The 17,549-nt window shown below is 53.5% G+C and overlaps 2 protein-coding genes across 7 annotated transcripts; both read right to left on the bottom strand.

Moving 5' to 3' along the window:
- Positions 1–280: 280 nt before the first annotated feature.
- CCDC194 (coiled-coil domain containing 194) lies at positions 281–5,028 on the bottom strand. Of its 4 annotated transcripts, none has more exons than XR_006417175.1 (5): positions 4,815–5,028; positions 3,408–3,540; positions 2,737–2,826; positions 1,053–1,206; positions 281–518 (listed from the first exon to the last, which is right to left on the bottom strand). XR_006417175.1 is itself a non-coding variant. In XM_044455967.1 (4 exons), the coding sequence occupies exons 1-4, from the start codon at positions 4,915–4,917 to the stop codon at positions 509–511; spliced, it is 336 nt and encodes a 111-aa protein (XP_044311902.1). In that variant the 5' UTR covers positions 4,918–5,028; the 3' UTR covers positions 281–508. The 4 variants fall into 4 exon arrangements, 2 of the variants coding, with proteins under 2 accessions (XP_044311902.1, XP_044311903.1); XR_006417174.1 differs by having other exon boundaries at positions 2,752–2,826; XM_044455967.1 differs by lacking the exon at positions 1,053–1,206.
- A 5,061-nt stretch (positions 5,029–10,089) lies between these two features.
- LOC123036613 lies at positions 10,090–14,729 on the bottom strand. 3 transcript variants are annotated; one of them, XM_044455971.1, is made up of 5 exons: positions 14,626–14,729; positions 13,068–13,368; positions 11,492–11,588; positions 10,613–10,661; positions 10,090–10,357 (listed from the first exon to the last, which is right to left on the bottom strand). In XM_044455971.1, exons 1-5 carry the CDS (start codon positions 14,649–14,651, stop codon positions 10,201–10,203), a joined length of 630 nt encoding a protein of 209 aa, XP_044311906.1. In that variant the 5' UTR covers positions 14,652–14,729; the 3' UTR covers positions 10,090–10,200. The 3 variants fall into 3 exon arrangements, with proteins under 3 accessions (XP_044311906.1, XP_044311904.1, XP_044311905.1); XM_044455969.1 differs by lacking the exon at positions 14,626–14,729 and having other exon boundaries at positions 13,068–13,643; XM_044455970.1 differs by lacking the exon at positions 14,626–14,729 and having other exon boundaries at positions 13,077–13,643.
- Between the last annotated feature and the right edge of the window lie 2,820 nt (positions 14,730–17,549).

Raw genomic sequence — 17,549 nt, 5'->3', positions numbered from 1 at the left:
AGGGAAAGCCAGCTGGCCTGCCCCCCCCCCGACCAGCTCGATCGGCCAGGGGTTCCCTGTTGTTTGTGCCCTGTGACCCCAGCTCTGAACAGCCGATGCGCATCTGCAAGAGAGGAGCGCTAAGCTGAAATAGGCTCCTCCTTGCCTCCAGCCCCACACTTCTAATCCCCCCCCCCCATGCACCCCCCCCCCCCCACAAGCTCCTGCAATGGCTGTCAGGAGGAAAGAGGCTCTCCACCACTGGCACAGTTGAAAACTGCAAGGAAAAAAACGCCCCACCGACTCTGAAACCTGGCAATTTAATTCAACGGGGAAATTACAGTTCCTTGGATACAGCTCTCCCGGTTCTGGTCTTCATGAGTGTTTTGAGCTCTTCTTGCTGGCTCTTCCTTGCACAGATAACCACTCTGCAGGTCCATTATTCAGGGTGGGGGGAAAGGTGTGATGAAGCCCCCCATCGGTTCCCACCACTTCAAAGGCACTAGCAATTCGCCCCAAGGGAGCTGGTTCAGCCTTTCCTGAAACATAATGAAAATGGGTCAGACACACAGATACAGCAACAAAACCCACATCAAAGTTAGGATAAGCCATGAAAGCAACCAAGATTCTTTTGGCCCCTTAAAGACTAATGCATCCATTGTATCCTATACCCTTGTAGGAGTAGAGGAGGAAATAGATCTATATGGGTCTCCTCTAAGGTAAACCAGTGGGGCTTATTTCCAGTGAGTGGGCACAGGACCACAGGATGGAGAACTTTAGGACTGGGGGGGCACCTGCAGCCCACTGGGAGTCGAGGATGGGGGGGACTGCCCCTCCGTCAGTTGTTTTTTCCGCTTTTGAACATCCTCTCCCTTAATCTAAAAGGTCTGCAAATAGCTCATTCTCAGAAATACCCCCAATGTACTCCCTTAATGCTAAGAAATGGCTATTTGTTATCCCTCGCGCTCTGAATTACATTTCACACTAATACTCCACAGCAATGTTAATGCTATTGATGTGAGTCAGGATAGTATATGATGGCTTTTTAGATAGAAACATGTCCTATGACTCACGCGCCGCTTCTCCGAAGTTACGCAACAAAGAGAAGGCTGTTGTAGGTGGTTGGAGCACTGAGCCGGGCTGGCCTGGGAGCTGTAGGGTTGGGTGCCCCACACTGATTCGGCTCGCAGCCTCACCTCTCAGGGATGGGAGAGGTGCTCCAGGTTTCTTGCAGGGAAAAAAGACAGGGCACAAAAATAAAAAAACTATGCTATTCTCTGAGCACGTGTGGAACTAGGAATTTTAATCTGGTTTTTAATTCTCCATAGGCGTATTTTGTTTTTATTCTTATTTATTTCTTTAGCGTTTTTATATGCTGTCCCAGTTGCATATAATGGCTTCCAACATTGAAAAATATACAATCAATCCATCAATCAGTCAATCACACATATATATAAAATCTAAAATCTGGATTCATCCTGGCAATAAAAGTATAAAACCAATAAATAACATTAATGATTATTAAAATATTGTTTGAATAAAAAGGTCTTGGCCTGGCGCCGAAAAGCAAATAATGACGGCGCCAGGCGACCCTCTCTGGGGAGTGCATTCCACAGTCTGGGGGCCACCACAGAGAAAGCCCTCCGGGTGGAGACCATCTTACCTCCTTCAGGGAGGGTTCCCGGAGCAGGGCCTCTCCCGCAGATCTTAAGGGGCATGAGGCCATATAAGGAAGGAGGCCGTCCTTCAGATATCCCGGTCTCAAGCCGTTCAGGGCTTATAGGTCAAAACCAGCACCTTGAATTGGGCCTGGACTTCAATTGGGCCTGGACTTGTGAGCCAGTGGCGCTGGTAGAGGACTGGCGTTATGTAAGAGTAAGGGCCAGTCCCCATCAGCAGCCTGGCCACTCTATTTTGGACCACCTGATGTATTATTTATTTATTTATTTGGAGTTTTTAGATGCCGTCCCAGTCGCATAAGCCTCAGGATGGCTTCTAACATAATAAACAATTATACATATACAATATAAAATCTGGATTCCCCTGGTTATAAAAATTAAAACCAATAAATAACATTAACAATTATTAAAATATTGTTTGAATAAAAAGGTCTTGGCCTGGCGCCGAAAAGCAAATAATGACGGCGCCAGGTGGACCTCTCTGGGGAGCGCATTCCACAGTCGGGGCACCACCGCAGAGAAGGCCCTCCTCCGGGTACTTTGCCTCCTGATGTCTCTCCCGCAGGGCTCCCGGAGGAGGGCCTCTGCCGCCGATCTCAGGGGGCGGGAGGGCAAATATGGAAGCTGGCATTTTTGTTTATCTTGATTTGTTTTTGACTCTGTTTTCATTGGTGATATGTTATTGCTGGTTTTATGCATATTCTTAATTATTGTCAATTGTTGTTTTGATTATGGATTGTGCATTTTGGTTTCTGTAAGCTGTCCTAAGATGCTTTGCGTATAGGACGGGATATCAATATTTTAAATAAATCAGTACATTAATATGGTGTGTCCACAGTTCCTTGTGTTATGCAGGACACTTCTGCATTTTAGGGTGAGTGGACTTCTTCCTGGACACACGTCCGGATGCTTCGTAAACCTGCCTCCCCCCCACACTAGGTTTTGAGGAAGGGTTCCCTCTCTGCTACAGGGCGCCTGCCCCCCTTGTGCAGGGACCACCCAAAGGGTCACTCTCTCTGCTCCAAAATTTACTAGCGGGTAAAGAACGCACAAGCTCTCCAGCCCCCAGAATAAGTACCAGAAGGGGGGGCACCTGCGGCGGGTGGAGGAGGAGGAGCGGGCCTGGAGCCGGCGCTGGAGGGAGGCGATCTCAGCCAGGTAGCCGTGCCTGGAGAAAGAGGCGAGGAAGGGCGGTCAGGCGGGGGGCATTCCCCTGCTCCCCCCCCCATTGCGCTGCAACCATGCTGCAGCCTGTCCCGGACCAAGTCGGGTGCCTTGTCACCTGGCCCGGGAGAGTCAGCAATGCTCGGGGATGATGGTTCTCCTGCTGAAGATGCACCCCCCCTGGGTATTTGTGATGGGCCCGCCCAGTCTAAAGCTGCCTGGAGTTGCAAGGCAGTCATCCCCCCCCACCCCCCCCCCCCGTTTTAAGGGCAGTCCTAGGTGTGTTTAGCCAAAAGAAACCAGCATGAATGGCTTGGTCCTTAGCCAGTGCTGGAAAGCCAGCAGCACTGGGGACATCCAAAGCTCTCCCGCTGGGGCGCAGAACTGCGGCTGAATTGTGCCCCCTTCCCATGACCCACCCCAGACATGCTTCCGGAAAGCGGCAGACAGAGGAAACGCCTGCAGGACAAGTGAGCTGGTGGGGAAGGGTGGAGCCGATGGGCAGCTGGCAGAACGCCCACTCCCATCCGCCCCAGCCCGCCGACGGGCCCATCCTCACCACCCCCGTGGGGCGGCTGCACTCACAAGCTCTCCTGGAGCACGTTCTGCCGCGCGTCGCAGTGCTCCTTCTCGGCCTCCGCGGCCCCCCGCGCTTCCGTGGCTTCCCGCAGCCCCTCCTCGAGCACAGCCACCTTCTGCTGCCACTGGGCCACCTCGGCTACCGAGGTCAGGGCGAAAGGCGAACGGGGAAGGAAGAGTGGTTAGGGCACAGGATGCTTTTCGGGGCAGTGCTGGGGGTCGGTGGCTGCGTATTGCTGGGGCCCCAAATCCCTGCGGGGACCTGCGGAGAAGAAACCCCAGCTGGCTGCTTCCCTCCATGGCAGTGTCCCTTCCACCTGGAAAAAATCCAGTTTTCCGGAGGGTGATTCCCAAGAGTCGTGGGGCAAGCACTGTGCTTCCCAGGGACTTGTGCCAGAGCCTCCGAACCGACGGTGGGAATGAACACTTGGACCCGTAGCGAAGATCAAATCGCCAGCCACCCCAGGGGTTTATTGCTGAGGTCACCCAGGCCCCTGCAGTAACGCATGGTCGCATGCTCCCAGGTAGCAGTCCTCACAGCTGACTACCAGCTTCCAGAACATGTGCAGAGTGCTGCAGAGATTTGGAGTCACATGTCATAGCAGCGGGGTAGGTGGTGACGGAATAAGGAGAACACAGGAGAATGTGAAAGATTTGCAGGCCGGACTCAGTACAAGAGCAGAGTGCTGGTTATAGCAGATGGCCATGCCAGTCAGGAAGGAGGGATTATTGCCAGTTTTGGCTGTGTGGCTGAGCATCAAATGAGGGTGATTGCAAAGCTGCTGGAAAGCCAAGCCTGGCCGCCTTACCAGCGCCGGCTGGTGTTAGCCCAAGCACAGGCAGGTGTTAGCAGACAGGTGGCTCCTCAGGAGCCAGGTGAGCTGAGAGTTCTAGTCTCTCAAAGGAACAGCCCACAGGCGCCGGGCTTGGGATTCTCGTGCTCTCTGAGAAAGAGGTGCAAACTGAAGCTACAGTGCGAAGACACATATAAGCATCCTGTTTCTACCAGGATGTACTTGAATTTTTCCAGCCCTCGCCTGCCAAATAGCGTCCCGGCGAAAAGCATCCCCGGCGAAAGTGGAACAGGCTGTGCTAGCAGGACCAGCGCCTGGCGCAGCACCACCAGACACCTGCAAAAGCCCCACAGCCTCTCCCCTGCTCCCATCCTGCCCCCTGCTGCAGGCAGACGGCACTGCAGCCCCCTTGCTCCCTGGGAATGGGCGGGGCGCGGCTTCCGAGGGGCGGGGCCTCTTCGGAAGGAGATGTGTCTGCTGGGCAGGGAGAGCCGCCCCCACCCCCGGGCATATTTATTCCTGGCCCCAGTTTCAGTCAGGATTTGGCCAGAGCAGCTACATCTTAGCAAGTTTCCCGCCCCTCCCTGGAGACTCCGGCCACTCAGTTGCACCCCCTTACCTAGAAGAACCCCGTTCCGAGTTTCCATCTGCGCCCCTTCGGCCACAAGGGTGGATATTTCACCGTGGAGGCTTGAGAGGGTGGCTGCCAGCAGCGTCTGCATGAGGAAGGAGAAACAGACGTGGGCTCCGGCAGGCCTCCGGGTGCGTCTGCCCCCGAGCCGCACCGTCTGCACTGAGAGAGAACGGTCGGAAGGAGCACGCGATCGGTCCGGGGTGGCAGGCAGGCAGGCAGGCAGGCAGGCAGGGAGAGAGAGAAGGGGGTGGCTGAGGCGCACACAGAGAGAAACGGGGGACTGCCTGCTCTGCCTCTGCCCCCACCTCCCAGCACCCCCCCCAGTTACCCCTCCAGGCACACAATCTTCAACAGAAAAAAAGCTGCCCGCCCCATGAACTTTCTGCTTTTGACAGAGCTCGCCCTTTGCAGAAGTGAAGCGGCCAGGGGGCCGCCGGCCCTCCCTCAGCCCCCGAGCGCACACGGAGTGGCGAAGTGGCCGTGGGGGGCGGCGGCAGGGTCTCCTTCCACCTCCTGCAGCTGCAGAGGAAGCAGCCCAGAACAATGCGGGGAGGGGCCGATTTCCCAGAGGAACACGCCATGCTCCTGACCCCTTTTCCTCAGGAAGTGTCGTGATGGCAATTGCGTGCACGTTTGTATTTCTCGGTCCGTTTCCGAGCCGCTGCGCAACTGCTGGAGGTGTGCAGAAATTTATATACTGGCTTTTTAAAAGGGCTGCGCTGTGCTAGGAACAAGCAGCCGCACTGGGACCGCTCCAGATGGCCCACCTACAGAAAGACACGAAATAAGCTCTCCCAAGGAAGGGCCGCTCCCTGCAGGCCGCTCTAGCCTGCTGCCCACACACCGTGCTCCCTCCAGCTGCGTCGGTCCTGCAGTTTCCAGCATGCTGTCCAGGGGATGCTGTGAGCTGTAGTCCAACACAGTGCTGCAGAGGGCGACGGAAACGGTCCAGGGGCTGGCCCAGTGCCCAGCAAGGAAAGGCCACAGCATCCAGGACGGTTTAGCTTAGGAAAAAGCAGGAGGAAGCGGACACACAGCACAGAATGATGCCTGAGAGGAAACCATGGAAACATAGAAACTGAGCAAGTCAGAAGGGGTCTCCCGGGTCATCTAGTCTGACCCCAGGTCCAGCCGATTCCACTCATGACATGCTCACCATGTTCATGTCCAGCCTATCCTTGAACATCCTCACCAAGGGGGCTCTAACCAGCTCCCATGGAAGTCCTTTCCACACCCTCGGGGTCCTGACTGTCAGGAAGTGCTTCCTGGCATCCAAATTGAACCTTGGTTCCTTTAGCTTGGCTCTGTTGGAGCGCGTCCTGCCTTCCTCCACAGGGGAGAACAGGCCTCTGCCCACCTCCGTGTGACACCCCCTCACACACCTGCATGTCGCCAACAGGTCCCCCCTGAGTCTCCTCCAGGCTGAAGAGGCCCAGTTCCCTCAGTCTCGCCTCATACCCCATCCTCTGCAAACCGGCCACCAACCTTGTGGCCCTGCGCTGCACTGACTCCAAACTGGCAATATCCTTCCTGTAATGAGGGGCCAAGAACTGAGCACAGTACTCCAGTTGTGTGTGTACCAGAGTCCTCTGTGTTATGTTGGATGGCAGTTAGACCCCCGCGGTCATGGAATGGGCTTCCATGGGAGGTGGATGAAGCCCCAACGGTGAGGGTGTTTAAGGATAGGCTGGACAGATGTTGGAAATGTAAACACAAATTTAAACCTGAGGATTTTTCTTTTTTATTAGATATTATTCTTAATGATTTTGATAAATAGGCTATATATTTGATTTTACATGTAATTACTGCGGTGAGGATTGTATTTGCTCACCACTGGAGGAGTCAAGAGCCATGCACTGAGGAGTTGATCTTAAAAAGGACTTTGGACTGGGGGACCCTGGGGGACCCTGGGGGACCCTGCTTGTCACTGGCCGCCATCCCAGTGATTTCCCACTAATGGCTACCCTCTGCTTTTAGTTTGTCAGCCCTGATCTAATCCATCGGACAGGGAATTCCTCTATCCCAAACCCCCAGTTTCCCAACCAGGAGCAAAGTAGAGGCAGCGGGCACAAGAGGGTCCCACCAACTCCCTCAATGTAACCCGTCAGAGCCCGGTGCCTTTGCAATGTCCAGTGCCCTGAGGAGCCCCTCGACTTCTAGGGGGGTGAGTCTAATCTGTGCCCCTAAATCCCCGGCCTCATCCAGTCCCCCATGTAGATCTCCCCCGTCCTGCTTTGGAGAGAACATAGAGACAAAATGATCGTTTGGCATCTGTGCCTGTTCCCTCACATCCGTCACCGAATCCCCTTGCTCCTTATTAAGCGGTCTCACCTCCTGTCTCCCCTGCCACTTGGAATTTACATAGAAGCCCTTTTTGTTGCTCCTGGTATTCTTCATAAATCTCAGCTCACAATCAGCCTCAGCTTTGTGAAGAAACCTCCTCTGGGCCTCCTCTTCCCGTGTACCCTTTTGTTTGTTTCCCCTAATCCCCCTTACCACCTCTTTCCACATCCATGGCCGCGCTCTCCTTCACCTCCGCCCTGCTAACTAGCGGTATCCTCCAGGCTTGTGCCTCCAAGACCTCCCTTCAGCGCCATCCACCCCTCCTCGACCCCCCTGCCTTCCAGCCCCCCTCCCAGGAGCAGTTCCCCAGCGTGGCCAAATTGGCCAGTCGGCGCTCGTGGAGTCCCAGCTTCTAGCGCTCGACATGCCGCTCGTCCCGTTCCCATGATCTCAAAGCGAAGGACGGAGTGATCACTCGCATCCAGAGCGCCCCTCATCCGCACCCCATCTAGCAGCTCCTCCCTGTCGGTCAGGACCAACTCAAGGATATCCCCCCCCTCGCCTCCCAGACCCTCTGCATGAAACACCCTCCCTCTATAGCTCCTAGGAAGCGGCGTGAGCTGGTCGTTGCCGCAGAGTGAAACTCCCGAATAATATCGGGGAGACTGAAATCTCCCGTAATTACCGTGTCCTTCCCCCAAGGTATCCTTCAAATCTGGCCTGTCAGGGCTTCATCCAGGGTCTGGAGTTGACTTGGAGAGCGAAAACAAACCCCTGCTGTCAAGTCCCTCCCCCTGTCGAAACCCCTAAAACTGCATCCTATCCCTTCCCTGACATATAACGCTACGCCCCCTCCCCTCTTCCCCTTCCTGCCCTTCCTAAACAGGTGATACCCCTCCAGGTTCACATTCCAGTCTTGCCTTTCATCCCACCAGGTCAGACCCTCCCATTCCCAGGAGAGCTTCAAACTCTTCCCGCTGGTTTCCCATGCTCCTACCATGGGTATATGTGCATCTCAGCTCCTTCCCACAGATCCCTCTCTTTGGGTCCCCAGCCTCCTCCTTCCCCCCACCTTCCCTGATACCAGCCCCCTCTTTATAGGAGTCCTGCCAGTCCCTGAAGTACCTCTAACGCCCTGGTCCCAAAAGAGACCTGGCGAGGCAGATGTGTTCTCCCAAAGGTGGTGGGTTGGGGACTCAGGTGGGAACAGGTAAGGCATGGGACTCACTTCCACCCAGGAGACACCAGATATGGGTGCAAAGGCATGGAGGAAGACTATCCGTCATGTGATCCTCATGGCGATGGCCACCGACAATATCAGAAGCAGGATAAACAATAAAATCCATCGTGATTCAGAGAAGAACAGGCTGCAACCTTGGACTGGACAGAGTCCTCTCAGTTCAAGTGTCAGAAAGGCACTTGGCAGATCGTGGTCCTGTCCAGGGTGTTTTCCACTCTCGGGTTCACTGGGTGTTTGTGGCCCAGTCCCTGCGCTCACTCTCAGGGCGGTTGTGAGGATAACAACCGGGAGAACCTGGCCAACGGATTTAGATTCCTTGCAATAGCAGGATGCGATCTTGAATAATCACCTTGTAGTTTAAAGGCCAAATCAAAAAGATGCCTCTGTACTCCTTAGCTAAAAGCTGGGAGATCAGGCCCCCCTCCTCCCAAATTTGTACTGGATGAGGTGTTCAGTTTTCCTAGGAGGAGGAAATTTTAAAAAAATAATTTCCCACTGAGCAATCCTGCAATTTTGGCTGTACGTTGAGGGTGAAATGGAGCATCCAAGCACAGGGGCAGTCTACCTTAGGGTTATTCAGTCCTGGTGACTGGCAATGTGCTGGATGGAGAGGGACAGGGTGCTCTACCACATGCATCCCCCACCTCATCTTGATCTAACAGGGCTTATCTTCTCCCAGAGTCAGCCTCCAGAAAAAGAACCTGCATTTTTGCCCAACACCAGCTCCGGCCTCCGTACCGTGTTCTCCAAGCAGCCCATCAGAGTGCCGTTGAGTCTCTTCCGGCCCTCTGTGGCCTGGCTCAGCTGCCTCTGCAGGTCCCTTTCCCGCTGGGCCCCCTTCTCCAGCTGCCTCCCTCTCCTGGCGTGCTCCCTTTCCAGCTCGGCCACCCGGCTGGCCAGGGCTGCCGTCTTGTTCAGGGCCCGCTCCTGGCAGCCCTTCAGCTGGCGGCTCAGCGCCGAGCTCCACATCACCACGGCGACAGAGACGGCTGCCGCGGCCACCAGCAGCACGGCGCACGAGCCCAGCACCTTCAGAGTGGTCTTGGTGGCCGAGCGGTCCATCTCTCCGGCAAGCTTCTGCCCCGGGAGAGCACGTTGGCTGCTCCGGCTGCGGTAATTGCTCTGCGTGGGTTTCGCCGGGAGCACACAAACCCCTAATCTGTGGCTTACGGCAGGCCACACTTAAGACGACCAGCACAGAATTAGGGCTGGCTTGCTTTGCCAGAGTTAAGACGGCTCCTTCCCAAAATACGTGTCTCCGCATTTGTGCAAAGCACACCCCTCCTGCAACACCCCCACAGACTCAAAGGAAACAGATCCTTCTGGGACACCTTCGCCCATGAGGAAATGCTGTGCCTCCCCAGTTTTAGGCCATGAGCCTGGGAGGGCAGAGACCTCTTTCTAGGCCATAGGCCACACCTAGCAATTTTGGTTCTCGCCACAAATAGACGAGGGCCCCCGCTGTATGTGCCTCTAAACCCCACACCTGCCAATTTTGTGGCATGCCAGGCCTGTGCAAAAGAGCAGCAGAGCCAGGTCGCAATGGAAAAGGGGAAGGGGAAGGGGAAGGGGAAGGGGAAGGGGAAGGGGAAGAGCGGGTCTGGGGGCTTTCGCCTTCCCATGTGCTTTCTCACACCAGCTCCTGATGTCGGCCCCGATCTGCTCCCCGCACCCCCGCAAGAAAGCAATCCCCGTGCAGAGTGCCCCGCAAACATCAGGCCACCAAATTATGCAGTTCAACGCTTTATTTTCAGAATAAGTGAGCATTTAAACAACACACCAAATGTGAAATCCCACATCCAAGAAGTGGCACTTCTGCCAGGACCAAAGACAGCGATCTGCCTCACTTCACACGCACAGGAGCACAGCAAGGGCCAAGGAGGCCAGGCCAGCATGGAGGTAGATGAAGGGGCCATGGCCGGACAGGTGGCCGTGGTCCGGGTTCGGGTCCTGGTCCAGGTCCTGGTCCTTCTGGAAATGCCCGATGATGGTCTTCTGTTGGTCTCTGCAATGCAAGGGGTGGGGGGAATGAGAGAGGGGCTGACTCAGTTCATCAGTAGCCAGAGGGAGCAGCTGTCTAGGGAAATAAAGTGGCAGGAAAGGCACAACATCGCCCAGTGTTTGTGTGGCTCAGCAGCTGGAGTGGAGGTTTGGCTCCCCCACGAAGGCAACGTTTCAGCACAGCAAACAGCACTCCAGCCCTGGAGAGTGCAGTCTGTCTAGAACCACAACAGAAGGCAGGGCTTAAGGGGCGACTTACTTCAGATCCTGAAACAGCTGCGTCCAGTTTTTCAAGATGGTGAGTTGATCTGCCAAGAGGGGAAAAGATACAGACATTGTTATTGCTCTCAAAACAGGGGCCTCTCCATTCTGTAGACAAACAAATTTCCTCCAGGCCAGACAACCCTCCCTCCTTTGAAGAGAATTCTGCATTCTCTGGGAAATAAGTTTGCATGCAGGCCTCCAGCATTATTATTATTATTATAACATTTCTATGCCGCCCCTTGCCGAAACCTCGGGGCGGCTTACAACATGATAAAATACATGGAAATACAATAGTACATAAATTACCATTAAATATAAAAATACAAAAAAATACATTGATTTACAAATACAAAATTAAAATTATCAGTGTAAAATAAAAATATAGGATGAGAAAGAGAAGGAAGAAGAAGTTGCCCAGGCCAGATCATATGTTTTAACAATTGAAATGATGTTTAAATAAAAAGGTCTTGCCCTGGCGCTGAAAAACCAGTAACGACGGTGCCAGGCGGACCTCTTTGGGGAGTGAATTCCATAGGTTGGGCGCCACCGCAGAGAAAGCCCTCCTCCGGGTACTTACTCTCCTAATTTCTTTCATGGAGGGTTTATTTTGCAGATCAGATGCCTGATTAATTTGCACCCCATTGGAATGATGCTTAAGGTTGGCCCAGGAAGGAGATAAGTGTGTACTGACTCAGGCAAAAATCTCACTCCAAGGCCCCCAGTCTGTCTCGGCACCATCGCTCCAAGCCCACAATCCCCAGACTCCTGAAACTTAGCTTGAGTACTGAGGGTTGTAAACCCTACCATGCTTTGCCTGTTAAAGCACATTAATTTTAAATCATTTAACTGTGTTCAGGTGTTAATCCGCACTCACCTTGCAAAGCTGCTTTCTCCAATGCATGTAAGCGCAAACGAGCATTTAGTCTGGCTACTTCGGAGTTCAGGGAGGTGGTGTTGGCTTCCAGCGTTCTCTGTGGCAGAGAAAGGAAAAGGGGACCACCCGTCAGTGCAGCCCTCCCAAGACTTTAGCCTGCAAATCCCATCTGCCCCAGCAGGTACAGCAAATGGCCAGAAATGCAGCATTGGTTAAAAACGAAACAGAAGACATTTCCCAGCTTTGTGAGATACTGCAGTCCCTGAGCATGCACAAAGTGCTTGTGCATCTCTGATCTGCAGCATGGAGTTTTCCTTTAAAAGGGGACATGCTGTAATGCAGTGCTTGGAATTAAAGGCAGGAGAGAGGCGATATTAGCCATTGTTTTTAAAAGCCTTGTGAGCGACAGACAGTTTGGTTTACACAATGAAGGGCTTCTGAAATTTAAGAGTGCCTCTCACAATCTTAATCCTCACTATGGAGGGATAAGAGACAGCATTTATTTTTCTGGGGTGTGTGTGTATGTGTGTAGACAATACCAGGAAAAGCCTGCCTTTGGATTTATTTTTATACAAGTATTTATAGGCCACCTTTGGGGACATGGTCCTGAAAGAGGGCTACACACAAAGATACAACTTCAAATCCAATAAATCCAAACGGCAGAAGTATCAGACAGGAGCACCACAGTAATTGCAAACATTAAATTATTTTGGTACAAAATAGAAGCAATACATAAGAGCACTGTCTCTGGTGCCATAAAATGGAGAGGAGGCACATTTCTAAGTTTCTATTTAAAACCACCCTTTCTTCAGAACTGTGAGGACTAGAGCCTTATTTATCTTAGTGCAGTCCAGTCAGAAAAATGCTGGGACAGAAATATGAATCAGTGAGAATCATCACAGGTTGACTACACTGACCCCATGACAAACAGGCATCCTTCAGGGACTCCGCAGCCGGCAGTTTCCTGCATCTTCTGGGATTGGACTAAAGGACCCACAGCTGAAGCTTTCCCCCCACCCCAGGACACAGGCCGTTGTGGTAGGCGCAATGCAAAGACTATTCCACTATCTTGTATTTGTGCTTTGCGAGTTGGCCAATTATTGGAAGCTGTCCAGAGAGGTCTGGTCATCAGGTGGAAACAAAATGAGAACAAACAATTGTCATTTTACAATTCCGCTTTTGTTTGTCTAATTTAGCACACATGCAATTAACTCTGTCCATCTGGAATCTAGAACAAAGCTTGACTGAAGTGTTGCTTTTACCTCAATACATTTCTATCTATTTGCACTCTGTATATATCAGATGGGACCCACTTAACACTTCCGGAGAAATTCCTCCTTTCTGCAAAACACTAAGCACCTGTGCAATTATTTTTATTATTACTACATTTATTAAATTTCCACACTGCCAACAGCCAAAGCTCTCTGGGTAGTTGACAAGCAATTGTCCAGGCTAAACATGGGCCAAAAAGGAAGCGTTTTCCTCCAAGGAACTGGCTTTGAAAAGCCGACACGGTGTGTGCAGAATGCAAGCTTAGGCCCGCAAGACCCCTCCCTGCCCCTGTGCAGACCCAGACCCAGCCTACTGTTTGGTCCTGGCAGGATTTTGTGGCGATTTGGAGGGTCCGGTTCACTGAGATCAGCGAGGAAAGCACGTTGCTTTCGGGCCAGCGCTCCATGTCCTCTTGCTCATGGGGTCTGTGCACGATCAGGTGAGCCAGCCCAGCTCCCAGGATGAAGATGATGGCCAGCTCCACCGCTGACACGGCCATCCAAGTCTTCCGGGTTCCCCATTGGAAAGGGATATTGGTGTCCATGGCACACGCCTGTCCACGGCTGGAGGGCAATCTCCAAATGTTGCTCTCGGAGGAGCCGCACCTGTGGGCAGAAGAAGGACCCCCCCGTTCATCAGCTGGGGCCTGGGCGCTGCGGGAGTGAGGGGCCCGAGGCACTGCGCGGCTGTTCTGTCCTTCCGCCCATAATACATTTTCTGTGGGGAGGAGGAGGAAACAGCAGCCTTCGGCATGGAAAGGCAGGGGAGGGTCGGGCCCTCGCCGCGGAATTCCTTGCATGAGCGGGACAGAAGCCTCCCCGGGAGGCGCCCCGGCCCGAGAACGCCCTGGCTTTGCCCCCGTGCTCTTCGGGAACAGGCTGCTTTGGACGGAGAGCTCCGGAGAGCGGGGAGGAGGGGGTGAGGACTGGAGGAGGAGCCGCGAGCAGGCCCCTTGGACACCACTGCCCCGCGGAGGGCGCGGGCGGCTCCTCCGCTGTAATCTGCGGGTCAAGTGCAGCCGAACTTCGCACTTCTTCCCCTGCGCTGGAATGCAGTCCGCTCCCTCCCCAATCAAGGTCGTGAAACCAATTAGCAGCAGCAGCTGGTCAACCAGCTCCCTCATTTCCTCGCTAAGGAAAAAGCAAACAGAGAGAGAGAAAGGGGAGCGGGGAAAAAACTCTCTTTGCAGCTGGATGTTTATTTTGGCCAAAGTGGCCTTACACCCCGTCGGAGCGTCGTCGTTGTTCTTGCAGCCCAAACATTCTTTTCTGTGTGTGGACTGAACGCCGAGTTGCTCTAGAAGGAACTCTGACACTGCTTTCCTTGTGCTCTAAGGTCCATTGGAATAGAAATTTCCACCAGCCCCAGCCTTTGTGTCCAATGCTGCTTTACTCGAACGCAGGTGAAGGGGAGCATTTAAAAGCAACCGTTCACAGTTTAAAAACTGTTTTGGCAGTGAGCGCCATAGACCAAAAAAGGGGGCGCCTTTGCACCCCACCCTTTGTCTGCCCAAACGAACAGGTTGCATTCCCCCCATGTCTCTCTGAAGCAAAATTCAGCTCTTGGGCTGAAAGGACCCCCCCCCCCCCATCCTGAGGGTTGCTTTGAAACAGAGATTTGTGACTTGAAGCCCATACAAAGCGGGCACCCCTGAGCCCCTTCCTCCCCCATAAGGTCTGCAGTGTGGGGGCAGAAAGCTAACCGGAGGCTGCTCTACCACATAGGCAACACAGTCAGTGAGGCCAAACCCAACCACCAGCAAGCCAGAGAAGAGCAACCCGGGAAGGAGGTGAAGTCCAGCCAGCAAAGCGTAGCTCAAACAAGCCGGAGTTCAGGAGCCAGGAGGTGCAGGTCAGTCATACCTTGGGAGTAGTGCTGGAGAGGACATGGAGCACACCACGGCTTAAGCACTACTGAAGCGGCTTCTGCGGGGAAGGGCAGTTCTTAAATAGCTCTTGCTCCGGCCCCAGGTGGAGCTCATGAAGGCCCCGCCAGCTGCAGCAGAGGGGGCTGTTTGCTTCTGGCTTTTGCAAGCTCGAGGAGCCCTGGAGCGGCCCCGATCCTGACCATGCAGCAGCAGAGACCGGCTGCCTTTGGGCTGCCTGCAGGGTTGTTGCAAAACCATGAATAATTTCCTTCCTTCTCCAACCAGCAACCAACTGGGGGGAAGGCCCCCCCACCCCCGATGTGTGGGGGAAGGGACTACTGTGTTTGACGGGAGCGTCCCGTGGGGCGCCCCTCTGGCCGGTGGGCTTCCCTTTGGGGCTGGGGGACCAGCGTGGGGGTCCTGGGCTGCAGCCAGATTTGTCCCAGGAACCTGCAGGGCTATTTGGCGTTCCACGTGCTTCTGCTGCTATCTAGTGGTTCTTCCAAGTGTTGCGTTCCTCGATTTTGTTGTTGTTCGGCTGCAAAATTGTGTCCGACTCTTCGCGGCCCGGGGACAACATTCCCCCAGGCTCTCCTGCCCTCCGCCATCCCCTGCAGTCTGCCCCCTCCAGGCCCACCAAGCCAGTGGGCCCTCCAGCCCGCGGCCCCCTCTCCTTTTGCCTTCTTTCGTTCCCATTGTTCCCATGTACAAAACCCCTCCGCAATGGTGCAGCTACACCTTTCCGCCGGCCCTGCAACACACCCGGAGCCAGAAGGCCCAGGCTAGGGTGGGCCGAGGAAGTGTTCCTGAGGGACCTTTGCTTGAAAAAATTCTCTCACTCGAAAAAATATTTTCCATGCTTATATATTTTATTGATTTTTAATATTGCTCTTCAACATAAAGTGCTTTTTTGCAATGCTCATTTTCTGAAGCTAGATGGAATAGTCAGACGCCCCTCCCCCAATTCCATCCATAAGCTGACCACATCACAAAAGCTGCGTGCCAAACAGCAAAGCATGGACAGAAAGGGGTTCACACAGACTGCATTGCTGCCCCCGTGCAGGAGGGCCGGGCTGGGCTCCGTGCTTTTACCAACTGCTATCCAGAAGAAGGGTGGTTTTGTGCAGGAAGCAGGAAAGCGAAGCTGGTCTGTTCAGATGGCACTAGAATCTAGACAGACTAAAAGATGAACAGCGTCATGATGCCTCCGAAGAGGATTGAGAGCAGAGCCGTTATGGGTTCAAGGAGGGGACTCCCGTTGGAATCTCTCAGCATCTGCTGCTTGTTCTTTCCCTTCGGCTTGTGGCATTTCTCTCTGGGGAAGACGAGAGAAGCAGAAGCACCTGTCGCAGTGGAATGATTTCATCCCTTCCACTGAACATAGAAACAGAGCAGGGCGGAAGGGGCCTCCCGAGCCATCTAGTCTGACCCCCGGCTCCAGCCGGCTCTGCTCACAACATGCCCACCATGTGCATGTCTGTGAATTACTTCCTTGTGCAAGGCATGGAGGCAGGAAAGAGCAGAAAAGATGGAGCCACTGCTGCTCCAAGAAAATTGTCCCAGGGTTGGGGCACTTGGGTGAATTTCTGGAAGCAACAGCGCGCTGGGATAGCTGGAGCTTTCCTCCAACCCAGCCTGTCCTTAAATCCCAAGAGCCCAAGTGCAGAACCTTGGATCTCCTTGCACTTGGGCAGCTAAAGCCACGGCAGGCACCTGGAGGGAGCTCTACAGGTGGGCAGAACCCCTGGCATGGGCTATGTCCCTTCCTCCCAGCTGCCAGGCGCCCTGCGCTCTCCTGGTTTCCATGTGCCCCGCAGTTGCTCAGCAGACCACAGTTACGTGGTGGGGAGGCGTTTTGGCCTCGCACTTTCGCCTCTAGTTCCACCACTAGAATCCCACTGCCTCCGAACCAGGATTCAACCTGTGGCTGAAAGCGATTCTCCGATCCTCCGTGCCTGTCTTAGACGCAGCTCGCTGCTGCGAGAAAGTGACATTTTCTGCCTGGTTGATTTAAGCAACACTCTCTTTTCTTCCTGGCACTTGTAAGTTTGGAAAGAGATTAGGAGAGCATTTGCAGGTGGCAGGTCATGCTCTTGTACCATGAAAAAAACTGGTACTTCTAGAATTTGGGACAATGGTATCCATTTAAATAAACGTAGGTTTACAGACATTTTTATACAACTATTTGTCCTTTTCAAAGCATTGGAAAGGGCATTTTTACCCCTTGCACATTTGAGAGCTGCCATGCATTCAAATCTTTGTGTACGTCTCTTTTCGCTGGTCATTTTAAAGGTGGAGATTTTTTCCTCCGGCTTCAGCAACACAGATGCCTTGGTCCAGCAGGGACACCTTTGAGAAGCAGTATTTCCGTGCATTCTCTCTGTGATTTGGTGTTTCCCTTTTGTTTTTTGATGAAAAGGAAACAGGCACATACATCTAGGATCCATTGCCTGCTGCCCTCCTTGCAGCACCTCGGAGAGGAGCCATCATGGCTGTGGGACAGGGAGCCCAACCCAGCCTATACTGGTTTGGCTGGGACAACATTTTGGGAGATAGAGGATGAATCCGCCGATGTTAAATAGCCAGACCTGCCTGCCATTCAGTTGACTATGGAGGGGGAGCTGCCCAGAGGAGGATGGTCCCCTCTGCCATCTCTCCCCTTCCCAACTTTTCTTCCTGTGCCGTTTTAGATTGGAGGTTTTTTTGGACTAAGGTTGAGAATAAGAAGAGAGCAAAGGAATAAATGCTATGAACAGAACGATCCCCCCGCACCCCGACAGCAAACTGCACTGGACTATAAGGCAGAATTGATGCTCTTTCTTCGGGGAATTTTCAGAAGCCACCTGGAGCCCTTGCAGCCCCTCCAGATGCCCGTGAACTTTCTAGTGAAGCCAGCCCGGGAAAAAAAAGCGCCTTACT

Source organism: Varanus komodoensis, unplaced genomic scaffold, assembly GCF_004798865.1.
Source record: "Varanus komodoensis strain SLA01 unplaced genomic scaffold, ASM479886v1 scaffold80, whole genome shotgun sequence".
Classification (NCBI taxonomy): Eukaryota; Metazoa; Chordata; class Lepidosauria; order Squamata; family Varanidae; genus Varanus; species Varanus komodoensis.
This window is presented reverse-complemented; position numbering and strand designations above follow the sequence as displayed.